The sequence below is a fragment of the Diorhabda carinulata genome, chromosome 11 (assembly GCF_026250575.1).
Source record: "Diorhabda carinulata isolate Delta chromosome 11, icDioCari1.1, whole genome shotgun sequence".
In the NCBI taxonomy this organism is placed as follows: Eukaryota; Metazoa; Arthropoda; class Insecta; order Coleoptera; family Chrysomelidae; genus Diorhabda; species Diorhabda carinulata.
In genome coordinates this window covers 5,650,871-5,668,219 of record NC_079470.1, presented here as the reverse complement: position 1 = coordinate 5,668,219, position 17,349 = coordinate 5,650,871, and the positions used below count along the sequence as shown (strand labels likewise).

Sequence of the window (17,349 nt, the reverse complement as noted above, 5' to 3'; positions counted from 1 at the left end):
AATTTTCCTCGATCATTTCATTCCAAAAATGTACAACAAATTGGTTGAAATTGATACAGGGTGGACAAAAAATACAAAAATCGATTGATACTTTTGAAAATTGACGATTCTGATTGATGAATCGTCGGTAATATATACAGTATGTCCTTAAATTGATACGAAATTCCAAAAAAAATCGTTTTTTCATTTCAATCCATTGTATTTTCAAAAAAACTTCCTTTTTTTACTTTCGAATTTTCCTCGATCATTTCATTCCAAAAATGTACAACAAATTGGTTGAAATTGATACAGGGTGGACAAAAAATACAAAAATCGATTTATACTTTTGAAAATTGACGATTCTGATTGATGAATCGTCGGTAATATATACAGTATGTCCTTAAATTAATGCGAAATACCAAAAAAAATCGTTTTTTCATTTTAATCCATTGTATTTTCAAAAAAACTCCCTTTTTTTACTGTCTAATTTTCCTCGATCATTTCATTCCAAAAATGTACAACAAATTGATTGAAATTGATACAGGGTGGTCAAAAAATACAAAAATCGATTGATACTTTTGAAAATTGACGACTATGATTGATGAATCGTCGGTAATATATACAGTATGTCCTTAAATTAATGCGAAATACCAAAAAAAAATCGTTTTTTCATTTTAATCCATTGTATGTTCAAAAAAACTTCCTTTTTTTACTTTCTAATTTTCCTCGATCATTTCATTCCAAAAATGTACAACAAATTGGTTGAAATTGATACAGGATGGACAAAAAATACAAAAATCGATTTATACTTTTGAAAATTGACGATTCTGATTGATGAATCGTCGGTAATATATACAGTATGTCCTTAAATTAATGCGAAATACCAAAAAAAATCGTTTTTTCATTTTAATCCATTGTATTTTCAAAAAAACTTCCTTTTTTTACTTTCTAATTTTCCTCGATCATTTCATTCCAAAAATGTACAACAAATTGGTTGAAATTGATACAGGGTGGACAAAAAATACTCGATTGATACTTTTGAAAATTGACGATTCTGATTGATGAATCGTCGGTAATATATACAGTATGTCCTTAAATTAATGCGAAATACCAAAAAAAATCGTTTTTTCATTTTAATCCATTGTATGTTCAAAAAAACTTCCTTTTTTTACTTTCTAATTTTCCTCGATCATTTCATTCCAAAAATGTACAACAAATTGGTTGAAATTGATACAGGGTGGACAAAAAATACAAAAATCGATTTATACTTTTGAAAATTGACGATTCTGATTGATGAATCGTCGGTAATATATACAGTATGTCCTTAAATTAATGCGAAATTCCAAAAAAAAATCGTTTTTTCATTTCAATCCATTGTATTTTCAAAAAAACTTCCTTTTTTTACTTTCTAATTTTCCTCGATCATTTCATTCCAAAAATGTACAACAAATTGGTTGAAATTGATACAGGGTGGACAAAAAATACAAAAATCGATTTATACTTTTGAAAATTGACGATTCTGATTGATGAATCGTCGGTAATATATACAGTATGTCCTTAAATTAATGCGAAATTCCAAAAAAAAAATCGTTTTTTCATTTCAATCCATTGTATTTTCAAAAAAACTTCCTTTTTTTACTTTCGAATTTTCCTCGATCATTTCATTCCAAAAATGTACAACAAATTGGTTGAAATTGATACAGGGTGGACAAAAAATACAAAAATCGATTTATACTTTTGAAAATTGACGACTATGATTGATGAATCGTCGGTAATATATACAGTATGTCCACAAATTATCGCAAAATTCCAAAAAAAAATCGTCATCAAATGTCTCCTTTATCAATATTTTTTCCAAACATTTACAAATCGTTTATCAAGTGACATTTTGAAAATATAGTTTCTTAACTTTCCCACGTCTAAATTTTTCCACAATTTTCGGCTTTTAGTGAGTAGTTCGTAGTAAAATTGACAAATAGATTGGCACACAATAATACAATTAACTCAAGGGTATTCGAATAAAAAAAAACAGCTTATATTTTACCATTAACAATTAAACAATCAAAATCAGTTTTGCTTAACCTTTCAAATATATTCGGTCGCGCTACTTTATTGTTAATTGTATATATAGTATGTTATTTTTCTCTCTTTTAGTGGTGAAGGCGTCAGGGACTTTCTATCCTTTATCTACACTGACAACAGAAATTCAAAAATTGCCAGAATATAAAACTACTGTTTCAGGTACGACAGTACTAACTAACCAAAAAAATCAACTAAAAAAACCATAAAAAATGCTAAACTAACATGAAAACTATGAAACCGAGACTTAAATTAACATTTTTTCTATACATATCGTGCCATTTTTTGAAAATTCCGGTGAAAAGTTGGTTTTCCATCATTTGCCCATTTAAACCATCGATCTTTCATCATACAATCGACGTGGTCTCTCCAATACATCTCGTGAATCCAGATTCTCTTTTATAAATTTTTATCCCATATCTTCGGCTTAATCCTTTAATAGTTTTGTTTATGGACAACCGATGACAGCCATCAATAGTGGAAAAAATTTGTCATCTTCATTTGATACAATACAAAGCTGAACTAGATTCTATTCTTGGTGAGACTGATCCTTAGATATCAACAGTTAAATATGGCGAAGACCAGCATCGAAACGGTCGACCAAATGAGGTGCCTACACCATAAATGTTGAGGAAAATCCACTGTGTGGTACTGGATGATACTCGACTGGAAGCGCCTGAGCTAGCAGACATATTAACTAAAAATTTGGACATGAGAAAGTTGTGGACAAGATGGTTGCCGTGTATTTGCTCAAAATAGAACAAAAACAGCGTCGCGAAGATGTTTTCATCGAGTGTTTTATAACCATGCGTCCATCACCATCAAAACAACGGACTAGAAACGGAGAATCGGTTCCAAAGAAGACAAAGATTGTTTCGTCCGCAGAAGTCGGTTTTTTTGGGATGTGCGTGGGATAATTTTCATTGTCTATATTAATAAAGGAAAAACTATCATCGGCTATTATTACTGCAAAGTTTGAACGAAAAAATCGAGCAAAAATTGTAGCTTTTGGTTAAGGATAAAACGTTGTTTAATCAAGACACATCCGTTATTGAAATGGCCAAAATTAATCAATTAAACTCTGAATTGATACCTCATCCACCCTATTCGCCTGATTACGTTGGAAAATAAATAATTTTTTTCCAAAATTTTTGTACTTATACGTAAACGAGAAAAAATACAAAAGTAATAACGAAATTTGTTCATAGACAAATAACTTTTTTGATTTTTAGTTGAAACTATAACAAACAGCTTTAAATCTGATAAAAAAATGGTTTTTTTCTCTAAAAACTTTCCAAAATATACGTTATACAACTCAAGGTCATATACAGTGTGTCCACGTAAATTGGCGGCATACGGGACATAACTTTTTTATTATTAATTTTACGAAAAAAAGTTATTCTTTCTAAAAAGTTCTGCATGGTCCAAAACTTAAAATTCAATCATCAAATGTTAAATTTTTTCAGTCGTATACGAGGTTTGTCAAAAAATGTGATTTTTGCTTTAGAGTTCCTTCATTTTTGACAATATCGAAAATTGTTATAAAGAATTAGAATTTAGAATTTAAAATAGCTTTAAAATATTCAATGTTGTTTATTTTTTATTATTATTTAGTATTATTTTCTCAGCGGTTACGTTGGAAATTCAAGTTTGCATTAATACATAATTAATCTGGGATGCACTGAATCATAATTGTTTCTAAAAGTTTATTTAGAATTATTTAATCGAATTTATAATTAATAAATGCGATGCATTAATGTGCAAACTGAAATTTCCAACGTAATCGCTGAGAAAATGTAGAAAAAATTTTCGAAGAAACTTCAAAGCAAAAATCACATTTTTCGACAAACCTCGTATACGACTGAAAAAATTTAACATCTGATGATTGAATATTAGGTTTTGGACCATGCAGAACTTTTTATAAAAAATAACTTTTTTTCGTAAAATTAATAATAAAAAAGTTATGTCCCGTATGCAGCCAACTTACGTGAACACTCTGTATATATATAAAAATGTTTAACAATATTTTCAAAATTCTGTAGCTGTAGCTTCTAACAAACTTAGCTTAATAGTATTAACAGTGCATGTTGAATTTATTAAATGTAGGTATGGATATTTACATACAGGGTGGTTCGCTTTTTTATAGTATCGCAATAGTATCATAAAATTGAAAAATCGTCCGAGGTTAAAAAATTTTACAGCACGATACAATGCATTTCCATAACGCATAATTCTAACCACAATATACGACATCTTTAATTATAGTACCACGCCGTTATTTCGAAAACTAAACGTTATATATTTCGTTCCAATCGTTTTACAAAAGATCCCAAAAAAAATATTTGGATCTATGTTGAAAAATTTTTTAATTTATACGGGATGCGTGTAAAAAGTGTTCAAAGTTTTACTTCACAAATATCAAGTTTCTTCATTTTTTTTTTAATACAATCTCCCGGTTTTTTCTGTTTAATGCATTCAGGGATAAAAAATAAGCCAAATTCAAATATACTTTCCTATCCCTAAATCTTAACGTTACCGAGATGCATCTCTAAAAATTTACAGAAAACATTTAATATCTTGATAACGGTACGGTTTATGTATAGGGAAGTATACATGAATTTGCCTTATTTTTTACTCCTGAATGCAATAAAATAGAACAAACTGGGTGGTTCTATTTAAAAAAATTAAGAAATTTGATATTTATGAAGTTAAATTTTGAACACTTTTTACACGCACCTTGTATAAAATAAAAAATTTTTCAACATAGATTCAAGTACTTCTGACCTTGATAAAAGCAACAGAACGGAAACCATTTTCATATCTTTAAGGGTATCCTCGTAAAAAAATAATTTATAAGGGCCTGCAATGGTCAAATTTTTTACAAAAAAAATAACTCGAAATGTATACATTTTTCGGAAAAAGTTTTCAGACAAAAATATACTAAAATTTTACGTAGTTTTCAAAAATGTATTAATATATAGGGTGTTCTATTTAAAATAACAAAGTTACAATCGACTTCCGGTATATATTGTATATCGAATTTGTCGTGATTTTTCAGTTTTGAAACAATTATTTTTTTTATTTACAGAACCGTCTAAATTAAACGAAAGTATCCCGCAAGCGGCAGGTAGTAACACCCTGTACGGCCCTGAACTGAGTTGTTCTAGACCTTTTTGCAAATTGAAACGCAAATACCACTACCACTGCAATGCTTGCAACCAAGCCCTTAGCGAACTAGATAAATTATTATCTCACATAGCTAAACACAGTAGTGGAGCTTTGAACAGTCAAAGTCAAGAAGAATTTTCCCCGCAATCGTTTTCCCCGCCGTCTCCGCAAACCCCGACGACATCAACCCCGTCCAAACCTTCCACGGAAAGCAAAATCACCGTCGCTCCTCTCCAATCCCTTCAAAACCCCCAAATCAATCAACAAAAAGAATCCCACGAAACTTATTTACCACCAACGTTTGACGCCTACAATCATTTCAGTAATTTCCCCGCTAATCTTCAGTTCGCGATCATGTCTCAACAACAACAAATTCAAAACCCTTTCTTACAACAAAGCATCTACCAAAATTCCCAGTTGATGTTCCAACATGCCCAACTCATGCAAAGTCCCCTTCTGACTCCTCAATCCCCGTACCCAAGCGAAAATCTCACGAGTCCTCTCGCTGCCATGGCGGCCAATTTGAATAAAAGATCCATGAGTCCTCACGACATATCTCCCGAAGCTAAAAAAGCGCGTATTCAAAATTCGATGAGGATTTTGAAAGACGAACCGGTACCTGAAGGATATTTGAGATTTAGATTTAACGAAGATTGCCAGTATCAACATTGCGGATACAGGGAACACCAGACGCACTTTCATTGTCAAAGACAAGATTGCGGGTACAGTTTTTGTGATAAAACTCGTTTTGTTCAACATACTGCTAGACACGAAAGACTTGATACACTTATGGGAGGTGATTTCCAACAATATAGAGCGAATGTACCATGTGGTAGAGTCGACTGCGCTTATACGGCTAATCTAGGTAAGTAAAACAAATTTATACATTGACAAATGACAATTTCGACATCTGATAGATATTTTAAAAGTCGCTTCAATATTCAAGTAGAAAGACGCCTTTAATCGATGATTTTTCCAATATACTTTTTTTCTCAAAATAGATCTACAAATTTTATATTTTTCAAACATATTAACACAATAACAATGGAATTTTGAAAATCAGATTCGAAAAAATATAAATTGGTAAAATTATAATAATTATTTTTCAATACGGTAAAAATCTTAATTTATTAATCAATTTTAATGGAAACATTACCGAAACATTTATTAATCCATCCAGAATATTCATAAGATTGCAAATAAATTATTAATACCTTCAAGTATTGTTTATGCCCACTAACCATCTTGTAAAACTTTTAAATCTTTACAAAGATGCAGAAAGAAATGTATTATTTTAATGAACCCGTAAAACATAATATTTATTTTCAAAACTTCAGAAAATATCACTTAAACCGTGGAAATATCGAAAACAGACATCCTCCACAGTGAAAATAAATCAAAAATTGTTATTTTCATCACGTCATGTCAACTGACATTGTCTTTACCTAATGGCCTCTTTCCTTGTTGAATATAAAACTACAATAGTTGGTAGGATCTCTTTTTAGTTTAATTTCACAATATTAGTAAATCATATTTTTCGAAAATATTATTTTCAAACTACAACTAAAATTCGTTTAGAGCAATTGTTTAAGTAATGTAATTAATCCTAGTTAGATACATTGATTAAAAATTGAAGGAAGGGGTCATAACCAAAAGATTGGTGTCTGGGAAGATAATTGCATATGGCGGACGGTAATATCCGCTTTACCATAGGCGTACTATATAAAAATTTTTCTATAGCAAATAATATAAAAAATGAATATAAATCAGAATAGAATTCAAAGTTTTTCTAATTCAATTTTAATTAAGATTATTTTTACAAAACGAAACAGAATCTGATATATAAAAATTTTCAAAAACGTTTGATTACCTAGGAAATTTTGAGAATTTGATTTAATTGTACTGTATCACCAAAAACACTAATTTAAATATGAAGTCATCACCAAAAGGTGACGAAAATGCAAGCTTAAAAAAATATTTCTTAGTAGATTTATGAAACAAAAATATCCTTTGAAAAAGCTAATTATTTCGTAGTTGTCAATTAACTTGTTAATAACATTGTCACTTGAATAGGTAATGCAGTGCCGTGGCTTTAAATAAATTAGAGAAAGGAACATTTTTCTTCATCATATAGTTTAGAAATATAATATTCACAATTTAGTTAAAATGTGACTACTTCCAAATTAAAAGTACCAATTCTATGGAAATTGATTACAAGTGATATAAAGAGTCTGTAGCCTTAGAAATTCTGTCAAATTTTGTCCCAATTTACGATTTAATTTCGATCTGACAATTTTTTTATGTTTTTTTAGCTAAATTAAAAAAATTTAACTCACTATGTTACGCCCATGTCATGTCAAAATATTAAATTTTTCTTATCCATTTTATATATTTAAATTTACGTCACGTTACACTTAGTCACTATTCTAATGGATACTTATATAAATACAAAATAAAAATCCATTTAAAACAACTGTAAAATTTTTTAGAATCTCCAAAAACCAGTATATGTTGTTCGCTAACAATAAAAATTAAATGAGTCATATTTAAATGTCTAACATGGCTTCTTCCATTGCACTTTGAAATTGCAATTTTTGTATTTCAGGAGCAACTCAGAATAAAGCTTCCCATTTCCATTGTTTAAAATGCGACTTCGTCTGTACTGATACGAATAAAGTGGTTGCCCACAGACGTCAACACCAAAAATTGGATTCGATCCAAGCGGCAGGTTTCGAAAAATTCACTCCGAGTCAAATCTGTAGGGTACCGAACTGTCAACACAGTGGTAAACAAACGCATTATCATTGTCTGCAGTGTCAGTACGCAGTACTGGGTCTAGCACAAATGTCTGCACACAAGTACAGACATATGGAGTGAATTTGTGTAAATATATTATATTAATTTATGAGGTGAGTTTATTTATTACTTTGAATGCTGGTAAATATAATTATTAAATTATGATGTTTTATATATACAGGGTAATGTTTGTTTATTTAAAAAAAATTTGTACTAAAATAATATATCCAATTATTATTATTATTCTGAATTTTATTACAAAGATAATAACAAGCATTTCTTGTAATATTGAAACATATATAAATCGATTTTTAATCGTATATCAGTGAAGTATATATATTGTAAATAATTTTTGTACAAACCAAACGAAATTTTCCATTTTGTAAATTTCTTGTAAATACTTGAAAAAAGGACAATAACTATCTCAGAAAACAAAATATATATTGAAAAACTCTACTTTCAAGAATAGGGTCAAGAACTGAATAAAACTAAAAGTTGTTACAAAAAAAATTAATTGTAAAATACTAATGATGTATTTTCCTTTTAAAAAAAAACAGTATTGTGTAGTTTAACTAACAAAAGTATTACTTAAAAATTAATTTTTTATTTATAATTCAAGCATAAAAAGGGTAGTTGTATCATAAAAAACTGAACGTGAAAAACTAGTTTCTATAGAGAAGAAAATGGACCTTTCCGTTGTGTTCTTCAGCTACTAACATATCTGCTACTCGATAAAAAAATATCTACATACACTTCTGAGTAACATAGATAAATGGAATAAAAAAATAATTAATAATAAAGCTCACTGCACAGCCAATATAGTCGAAGACATCATTCTCGTAGCTACGATATCATAATATTTACTTATGTCAGAACATAGACAAACTAAAATTCAATGAAAATCAAATAATCTAGTGTTGAATTAATATCAAACTTTATCTCAATAGAGAATGGCCATTTTTATTCTATTATTCAGCTATTCAACAACGTATTTGTCTCTTATGTGTATGTTAAAGACATCTGTCTGATATATACAATGAGCAATCTAATGAATTGTCAAAATTCGCTGATTTCCATTGTTATGGCCGCCATGGGGTAAACAAATGCTTTTGCCGTTAGTTTCTATGTGGTTTATGAAGTTATTTAGACCTTATTATTCCCAGTTTTATCACGAAATGGCTTCTAAAACAGTTGCTACTGAAGAAACTAGAAAATGGAACATTAACTATTGATACTAAAGGTCACTACGTGACCAATTTGGTTGAAGACATCTTCCTGGTAAATATAATATTTGAATATTGCTTTATGTCAGCACATAGACAAATTAGATTTAAAGGAAATTAATTGGATACATATTAACTTGTCAATAGAAAATGGCCTTTTTCATTGTATTATTCAGCTATGAACGTATCTGTCATTTAGTATGCAGCTAATGAAATAAATAAATAAATTGGAACAATAACTATTAATACGAAAGCTCACTAGAGAGCCAGTGTAGGTTAAGACATCAATCTCAGAACTTTTATGTCTTATGTCAGCACATAAACAACTAACATCCAGTAGAAATCAAGTAATCTACTGATAAATGTATCAGAAATTGTTTCACTTTTTTATATGATATTATTCGTGTTATTTCTTTTAATTACGTTTATTTTTTATTGTGGTCGTTTTTTTGTATACACAGTAACCTCAAATCTGTAATGTGTGTTTGTTTAATAGTAAATTCGGGTAAGTCTATATCTCATTAACTTTTATTTTGATAAAATTAAAATTTTCCACACTAGATTTATATCTCACTTACTCAAGTAACTTTAGATTAAAAAAAAATAAATAAATCAAAATCAATGAGATTTTTTTATTATTGATTGTGCAATCTTGATCGTTGATTCTTGTTACTGAATTTCAATTTTTTTTCTATACCTTGTAAATAATGATCTTCAATTTGATTGTTTAGTTTCCGAGCAATGCAACTACACTTTTTAGTTCAGGAAAGTTTGGGTTAAATTATGTCTCACTCAAAGACGTTACAACTCAGAGATCAAATTTTTACGTGATAAATCATTGATTAGTTTTGTTTTGTTTTAACTTAAATTTTTTTTATATCCATATCAATCTAAAAACTTCTAGTTATAAGCAAACTTCCCATGTTGGGCTGTAATATGATAAATAAAAATCAGTTATTGTTGTCTATAAGGGCAAACTGCCTTTATGCTTTTGTGAAACAATTTATTTTAGTTCTATAGTGCTTTTTGTATCAAAAATAAAAACAATTAGATAAAAAACGTGTTTATTAAGCAAAAAAATTGATCATTGTGGAGTAAATTTTTACCTTTAGGTTAACTTGTTTCCATTTGAACCAATTCTTTACGCCTGTGGTAGCTATATTCACAATGTTGCCAACCTATTTATAGAGATCTTTTTTTCACTCATTAATGATTGAAATATTTTTTCTCTATGTTGTAATGTCTGCAGTCTATCATTCTACTGTTACTAAAATCAATTCTCGTGAGATAAATTTCGAACTGTTTCTCATGCTAGATATAAATAAATTTTTATTTTTGTTAATATCTTATTTAAAAAATTAATTTATTCAAATTAGTAGTATATTTTTTATTTGAAGAAAAAACATAGGGATCAAAGTTCGTAAAAATAAAAAGACATAGATTTTAGAGTAGGTGTATTAGAAATAGAGGCCTTTTTCTGATAGTAGTGCCTTAGAGAAGACATATAAATTTTTGTGCCTTTTTTGGTACTTTTTGGTAGAGTAATTTTTAGAAACAGTTTTTAAAAGAAATACGTCATTCCATATATAAATAAATATATATACCAATTGTGCCATATTACAGTATATATTTACAAAATAGAGCAGGTTTTTCCAGAGTTAGAGTAGATATATATATATAGATTATATAACGTGTCATATCTGAGGATCTTTTTTTTCTTTAATTTATACTTTTCATTTTTTCACAATTATTTATTTTGCATCTTCGTGTACATTTTCATTGTGAATTATTTTGCCATATTTTTGAAATAGTTTTTAGTCTTCCACAATGTCATGACATTTTTCAAAATATTCAAAACCAAAGACAATAACCTAGTATGTAGGAACGAAAATATTTTTAAAAAATTTAATCAAAGTTACAAACGGCACTGAATTTTTTTGAAAAATGTCACGATTTTTTTAAATGTCTTGTTTTTTTTTGTTCATAGCTAGTCTTTCTTTTCATCTTCGCTTTATTTTATTATTTCTTAATTATTTTAAATGTAATTTTTTTCAATCATAAAATGATTTAAATAGAAAATATTGACTTGAAAGTCGAAAATTTTTGTATTATTGTTTAAGCTAAATTTGTATGTTTTATTATATTTTTATTTACGAGTGTATTTTATGTTAATTCTCTGTGATTGTAAGATTTAAAAAAAAAATCAGTATTTGAAACAATCTTTTTTTTATTTCACCTTCAAATAATTCCTTATGCAATCCCATCGATATAAACCACAAAATTCCGAATTTGATATCAAAGAATCTATGTTTTAATGTTATCAATTAATTATTAAAGTCTACAGAGGCGGAGGCCAAATCACTAGTAAAAAAGAAGAAAAAGTAATAAGATGAATAAATTGAAATATATGATACCAGTTGTCATACAACAAAAAACGAAATAGGAATCAAATTGGGAAAGGTTAAAAATATATAATAAAGAGCAGATAAAGTTCGAACAATTAAAAAATAAAGTTACTTATGAATAGGGTCCATAGAAAAAAGTTTTTATAAATATCTATTCTTGTGAACCAACCATATAGTAATAGTTCTATGAAACCCACCATGAAATCAAATTTCTTCTTTTTTTATGTCTAAATGATCATAGATAGATAGATCATAACGATTCAAACAGCAATCAGTTTTATACTTAATAGAATTCGTTTATTGGCATATTCATAAAAATCAAGGAAAATGTTTATTAAATAAGGTGGATATTTCAAATAAACCCAGATCGTTGGTAATATCAATTGACTCAAAGTTTGTGGTTAATGTGTATTTAGATTTAAATGTTATTTCTCTATGGATTTTGTCGAATATACTTTCATGAACCTTTTCATGACAATTAGACAAGGGCAAATTAGACTCTAGAGGCAAAAGTTTTCAGATGAAATTGAACTTTTGACAAAATTAAGAATTTAAGTAATTTATTCAACCAATTAGCTCAGAAAATCCATTTTTAAGAGAGACTTCTGAGAAAAGTCAATTTTTCACCAAATAAGACTTCGAAGAGAAATTTTTAGACAAAATTAACATTTTGGCCAAATTCAATTCGCCAAAAACCAAATTTTCATCGAGGTGGACTAGGAAAAAACTCGGAAAATCAAGCTATGGACTAAATTAAATTCAGAAAAGCAATTTTTTGATGAAACATATCAAAAGGGCATATTTTTTCAAAATATAGTCATTGGTTTCGTAAAATTACGCTCAGAAAACCCACTTTTAGAAGAGACTATTTTTCAACTTGAAAATGACATTTTTAGACCAAAAAGAGTTTTGGACCAAATTATACATAGAAACATTTTTTTTTTATTAAATCAAACTTTGGGCCAAATTAAGGGACAATTATTGGGAGCATTAATAACTTTGAACCATTTCCTGTTCAAATTATCTCAGAAAATCTATTCTCTGAAGAGACTAATGATAAAAGTCAATTTTCCACCAAATAATACTTTAGACAAAATCAAACTTTTGGCCATATCAAGACAAATATTGGGAAAATGGAGAATTTAAGTGATTTTTTGAGCCAATTGAAAAATTACTGAAAAAAGTCAATTTTCCACTGATTAGGACTTTGAAATTACATTTTCAGACCAAATTAACCCCAAAAAACTCAAACTTTTGATCAAATTAAATATAGAACAATTTTTTAACAAATTAGACTTTTTTTGAGAAAGTTGTCAGGAAAAAACAATTTTTCACCATTTCTCAGAAAGACATTTTTTAGAATAAATTCGAAAAAACCCTTTTTAGGTCCAAATTGAATTAGGAAAAGCCAATTTTTGGGCTATTTTTTCAAAATAATTTGTTTATTAAAATCAGGCCAAGAGACTTCTGATAAAAGTCGATTTTCCACCAAATAGGACTCTGAAATGATATTTTTCCACTAAATCAAAATTTTGACTAAATTTAATTAGAAAAAACCATTTTTTTTTTCACCAAGTTAACTTCGGAAAAACTTTTCAACTAAAATTAAACTAAAAAAAAAACAAATTCTCAAGTAAACTCATATTAAACTTTCCAACTAATTTTCCACTTGGTTAAAAGAAAAAAATGTATCAGATTAAATAACCCAGTATTTACTCCATTTTTTACTTTTTCAAATACAAAACATTTTTAAACGGATTCTTGTACTGGTGGTTCATAACCCTCAGGCCTATCAACTTTGGATCCCGCTTCACCAGTGGAATCTCCGGCTCCGCTTTTACCACCGTCACCATGCAATTCCAATAATTTGGAAAGCTCGAAACGTGGTTTCTTCAAGACCTACAAATAAATATTATGAGAATTATCACCCCTTTTTGAATCAGAGATAAAATTTTTTATTACAGTAATCAATAAATAATCATAAAATAAATTGATTAAATCAAATTACGTGTTTTATTTTGGTTAAGTTTGATCAGATCTGTAAATATTTGCGTCGTTTTGGGAACAAAAATGTCTCATCATGTTTGTATCAATGCGAGCTGAGTGTTTATCATCATTTCAAACAAACTGTTGAAGGAATTATTAAAAGTAAATAAATATTATCAATTTATTCACCTTTACTTTACGAATGTATACATCATGTAAAGGATAAATTCCCTGGCAGGCCTTTTCGATATCCTTGGCTATACTGTCAGGAAGAAGCTTATTTACCACTTCTTTTATGTCAGAGCCTTGAATGTCCCTGGTTATGATTTCCACCATCTTCTTACGAATAGCTCTAACCTAAAAAATTCGTTATTGAAAATATAAAATAGAAGAAGAAAAAGTCCAAAACTGAAAGAGAATAAAGTGAAAAAAATAAAAATGAAAATATAGATTATAAGAAAATGAAATAAGCTATAAATAAATTAAAAAGATGAAAAAATTTATAAAAATGATGTAGAGAAAAAAAAACAAAAAATAATTATTAAATTATAAACCAGAAAAATGAACCTTAGAGGGCATAAAATCGACAAAAGTCACTAAAAAGAAAAAATAAGAAATAAAAACGACACTAATTGAATGTGGGTCTGATATAAAACATTATTTGAGGATGCAAAGACTTGGAAAGAACATGAGGGTGAAAAGAATGATAAAAAATACTGAAAATAATGAGAAAACAAATACTAAGAAGATTTGGATACATGGTATATATAAAAATTGAATAGGAACCAAATTGAATAGATATGTACAAATGGATCAAAACATGAGTAAACAATGGAAATAGAAAAGACAAATGTCACTAAAAAAAATAATAATCTCCACAAACCATACTTGGTCAAAACCTGAAGATATTCTAAGGTAAGCAATAATGAGAAAATGAGAAATACAAAAGAGGAAAGAACACTAATAGAAAGTGGAACAGATATAAAATGATTCAAGAGAACACAAAAAAATGCTAATCACATGTACACATCAAATTTTGTGAAAATCTAAAGGTATCTAAAGTACACATAAAAAACAATACTTGGAAGACATAACCACAAATGTCACTATAAGCAAAGAAAAAAAAAGAAATAGGAAAGAAAACTAATTGAAAGTGGAGCAGATAGAAATATAGTAAAAGGAAGCAAAGACTGAGAAAGTTGGGACCCATGGGTTATTTATAGAGAAAATGCCGAAAATAATGCTATAAAGAACCCATATTTGGTCAAAACCTAAAAATATGAGGATGAATAGATTGAAAGAGTTGGAAATGCTTGAAGAGCCAAAAACTTTGAAAATAATGATATAAAGAGCCCATATTTGGTCAAAATCTAGATACTTCAAAGAAAACGAGAGAAAAATGTTTGAAGACATAACAATCACAAATGTCGTTAAGAGGAAAGGAAAACCTAGAAAGAAGATGCCAAAAATAATGAGAACTCAAAGACCAAGAAAGTTGAAAAATAAACCAAGACAAAAATGTGAAAACAATGCACGAAATGGAAAAATATTTGAAACTGGATCAGATATAGAACTTTTTATAAGATTATAATAACACTGAGATAGATAAGTACATGAAAAATTTTAAAAATTTAGAGAATACTGAAACAATGATATAGAGAAACCAAATTTTGACAAATTACAAATTAGAACAAGACAAAAAGAATAAGATACAAAAAAATTATAAAGGAATAAATGAAAAAGTTGTAAAAACAACAAATACCTGTAAAGTAAATATGTTTTTGACTTTAGATATATTTGAAAAAAAAAATAGAAAAGATTTTCAACTTAGGGTATTAATTAAAAAAAAAACAAATTAATCTCTGCAGACAAAAAAATCTATTAAAATTAAAAAAAAAGTAAATATATTCGTAATTTGTTTAAAAAACGTTAAATCACCCCATATAAACTGATTTAAGCACAAGTATACATGAAGCTAAATCAAATAAAACTTTGATGAAAACAATAATGATTCACTTACTTGGGTATGTTGGGCATAACAAGTTTTTCTATTGGAAAATTGATCTTTGTTCGTAAACCCTATGCAGAAAACTCTCAGCAAATATCCATCTGACGTCTTAACATCAGCAGACGCTTCAATTAAAGTTTGCCATTTCTTAACCATCGATCTCAATTTATCAGTAGTTAAATCCATTCCATGGAAATTAGTTAAAACGTTTCTACCTAAAAAAAAAAAATTGTAAAAAATTTAAATAAACGAACTGTAAAATATTTTTACCTTGTACATCTTCGGCTATTAAACGGAATTTTCTGAAGGATCTTTCGCCGTCATTATCGTTTTGTAAATCTGTTAAAGAAACTTCGAAAACTCTGAATTTGAGACCCTCTGACGCGATTTTGGTACCTTGCGTACGGTTAACCAAAGTTTTACCGACCTGGCGGGTGGCGAACATCGACGGTGCTTTGACATCGTACCAGTCTTTTCTTGTGAAAGGGTCCACACTAAAACACAAAGTTATGAAACCTAAGGAATTACAACAAACCTTAATAAGCTGTTTTTAATAGTACCACATGTAAACAATATAAACCTAACCTATAGATAATTTGAAAAAAAAACAGTTTAAATTTCTTGAAATAAGGAATAAGACTCAAAAGTATTGTATTTAGCGCATGAAAATTCGACAAATTTACCAGTTTATCAAAGTTGTAGTGAAACATCAAGAAATTTGTATCTGTTTTATTTTGATTAATCTCCAAATATTATCCGTAATTTATATAAAATTTAGATTCAACAATCTCTACAGAATAACGATTTAAGAATATTTTTTACTTACACCTTCTTTTTAACTCCTTTTTTACCTCCTTTAGACAAACCTTTATTTTTACCGACAGCCATGGTTACTATCGTACTTGCAAAAGAAAATTTTGAAGCAACTGACACTTAAAGATTGACAATGACAATTGACACATGACAAACAAACAACGTTATTTTTTCAAAAACTTAATAATTGCGTTCGGTATGTTGTTCACGGAACGTAACGGCCAAAGAGCAATTTGTATCATGTGATCATAGGTTGTACAAATTGATCGTGGTAATTGCCGAATAGTAAATGAATTACGAAAACAACCTAACCTAAAACAATTGGAATCAGCTGGTCAGAACATTAACTAGTAAAGTACGGAGTCTCATGAAAGAACAATAATTGACTTTTTAAATGCTTCTTATCTCTATAGTAATGAAGAACAGTCAGCACTCTATACATTTATCTTACGTTTTGTTATTAACCGCGATCTCTAAAATCAGTTTCGAATAATAATAATTCACTCAATTATACAATCATACTGATACTTTATTTTATTAGTTTTATGAAGTTTTACAAAAAAAATTTAACAATGTGAAATCAAAAATTTAATTTCTTGAATGATTAATAAATAGTAATATGTATCTTTAAGGTGATAATTATGTATTTCTTAATCCTACATAATGCGTGCTTTTTACTTAGATAGTTTCGGATTGTCAACAAAAAAAAGAAGACGAAATAATTGTAGAAGAAAGCACAGAGCAACCTTAAGGTATCTTCTTTACTTGGGTATGTTTTGTGAAAGAAAGTAGTTTATAAATTGTAAATTAAAAAATCTATAGTAATTAAAAATGTAGTTCCAATAATATAGTTAAAACATAAAGAATATGTACAAAAATCTAATAAAAAAAC

The 17,349-nt window shown here is 28.3% G+C and overlaps 2 protein-coding genes across 3 annotated transcripts in view; one reads left to right on the top strand and one right to left on the bottom strand.

Moving 5' to 3' along the window:
• LOC130899338 (zinc finger protein castor homolog 1) overlaps nucleotides 1-11,620 on the top strand; it is a 158,336-nt gene extending 146,716 nt beyond the window's left edge. Inside the window, exons 13-15 of one of the 2 annotated variants that reach the window (XM_057809216.1) lie at nucleotides 2,134-2,220; nucleotides 5,147-6,091; nucleotides 7,832-11,620. In XM_057809216.1, the coding sequence (XP_057665199.1) occupies nucleotides 2,134-2,220; nucleotides 5,147-6,091; nucleotides 7,832-8,103 (1,304 nt within the window). In that variant the 3' untranslated portion in view covers nucleotides 8,104-11,620. The remainder of the gene's footprint in view (nucleotides 1-2,133; nucleotides 2,221-5,146; nucleotides 6,092-7,831) is intronic. The other variant, XM_057809217.1, reaches the window with a different exon arrangement.
• A 1,721-nt stretch (nucleotides 11,621-13,341) lies between these two features.
• LOC130899339 (40S ribosomal protein S3a) lies at nucleotides 13,342-16,636 on the bottom strand. The gene is made up of 5 exons (XM_057809218.1): nucleotides 16,471-16,636; nucleotides 15,915-16,138; nucleotides 15,657-15,859; nucleotides 13,826-13,993; nucleotides 13,342-13,549 (listed from the first exon to the last, which is right to left on the bottom strand). The coding sequence occupies exons 1-5, from the start codon at nucleotides 16,530-16,532 to the stop codon at nucleotides 13,400-13,402; spliced, it is 807 nt and encodes a 268-aa protein (XP_057665201.1). The 5' UTR covers nucleotides 16,533-16,636; the 3' UTR covers nucleotides 13,342-13,399.
• Nucleotides 16,637-17,349: the final 713 nt, after the last annotated feature.

What these genes read in the sequence shown, in the direction of transcription:
- LOC130899339 (XM_057809218.1), bottom strand. Translation starts at nt 16,532, where the DNA reads ATGGCTGTCGGTAAAAATAAAGGTTTGTCTAAAGGAGGTAAAAAAGGA. An exon ending in AATAGCCGAAGATGTACAAG is followed by an intron (nt 15,860 to 15,914) that starts GTAAAAATATTT and finishes TTTTTTTTTTAG; the next exon opens with GTAGAAACGTTTTAACTAAT. An exon ending in TATACATTCGTAAAGTAAAG is followed by an intron (nt 13,550 to 13,825) that starts GTGAATAAATTG and finishes ATTTATTTGTAG; the next exon opens with GTCTTGAAGAAACCACGTTT.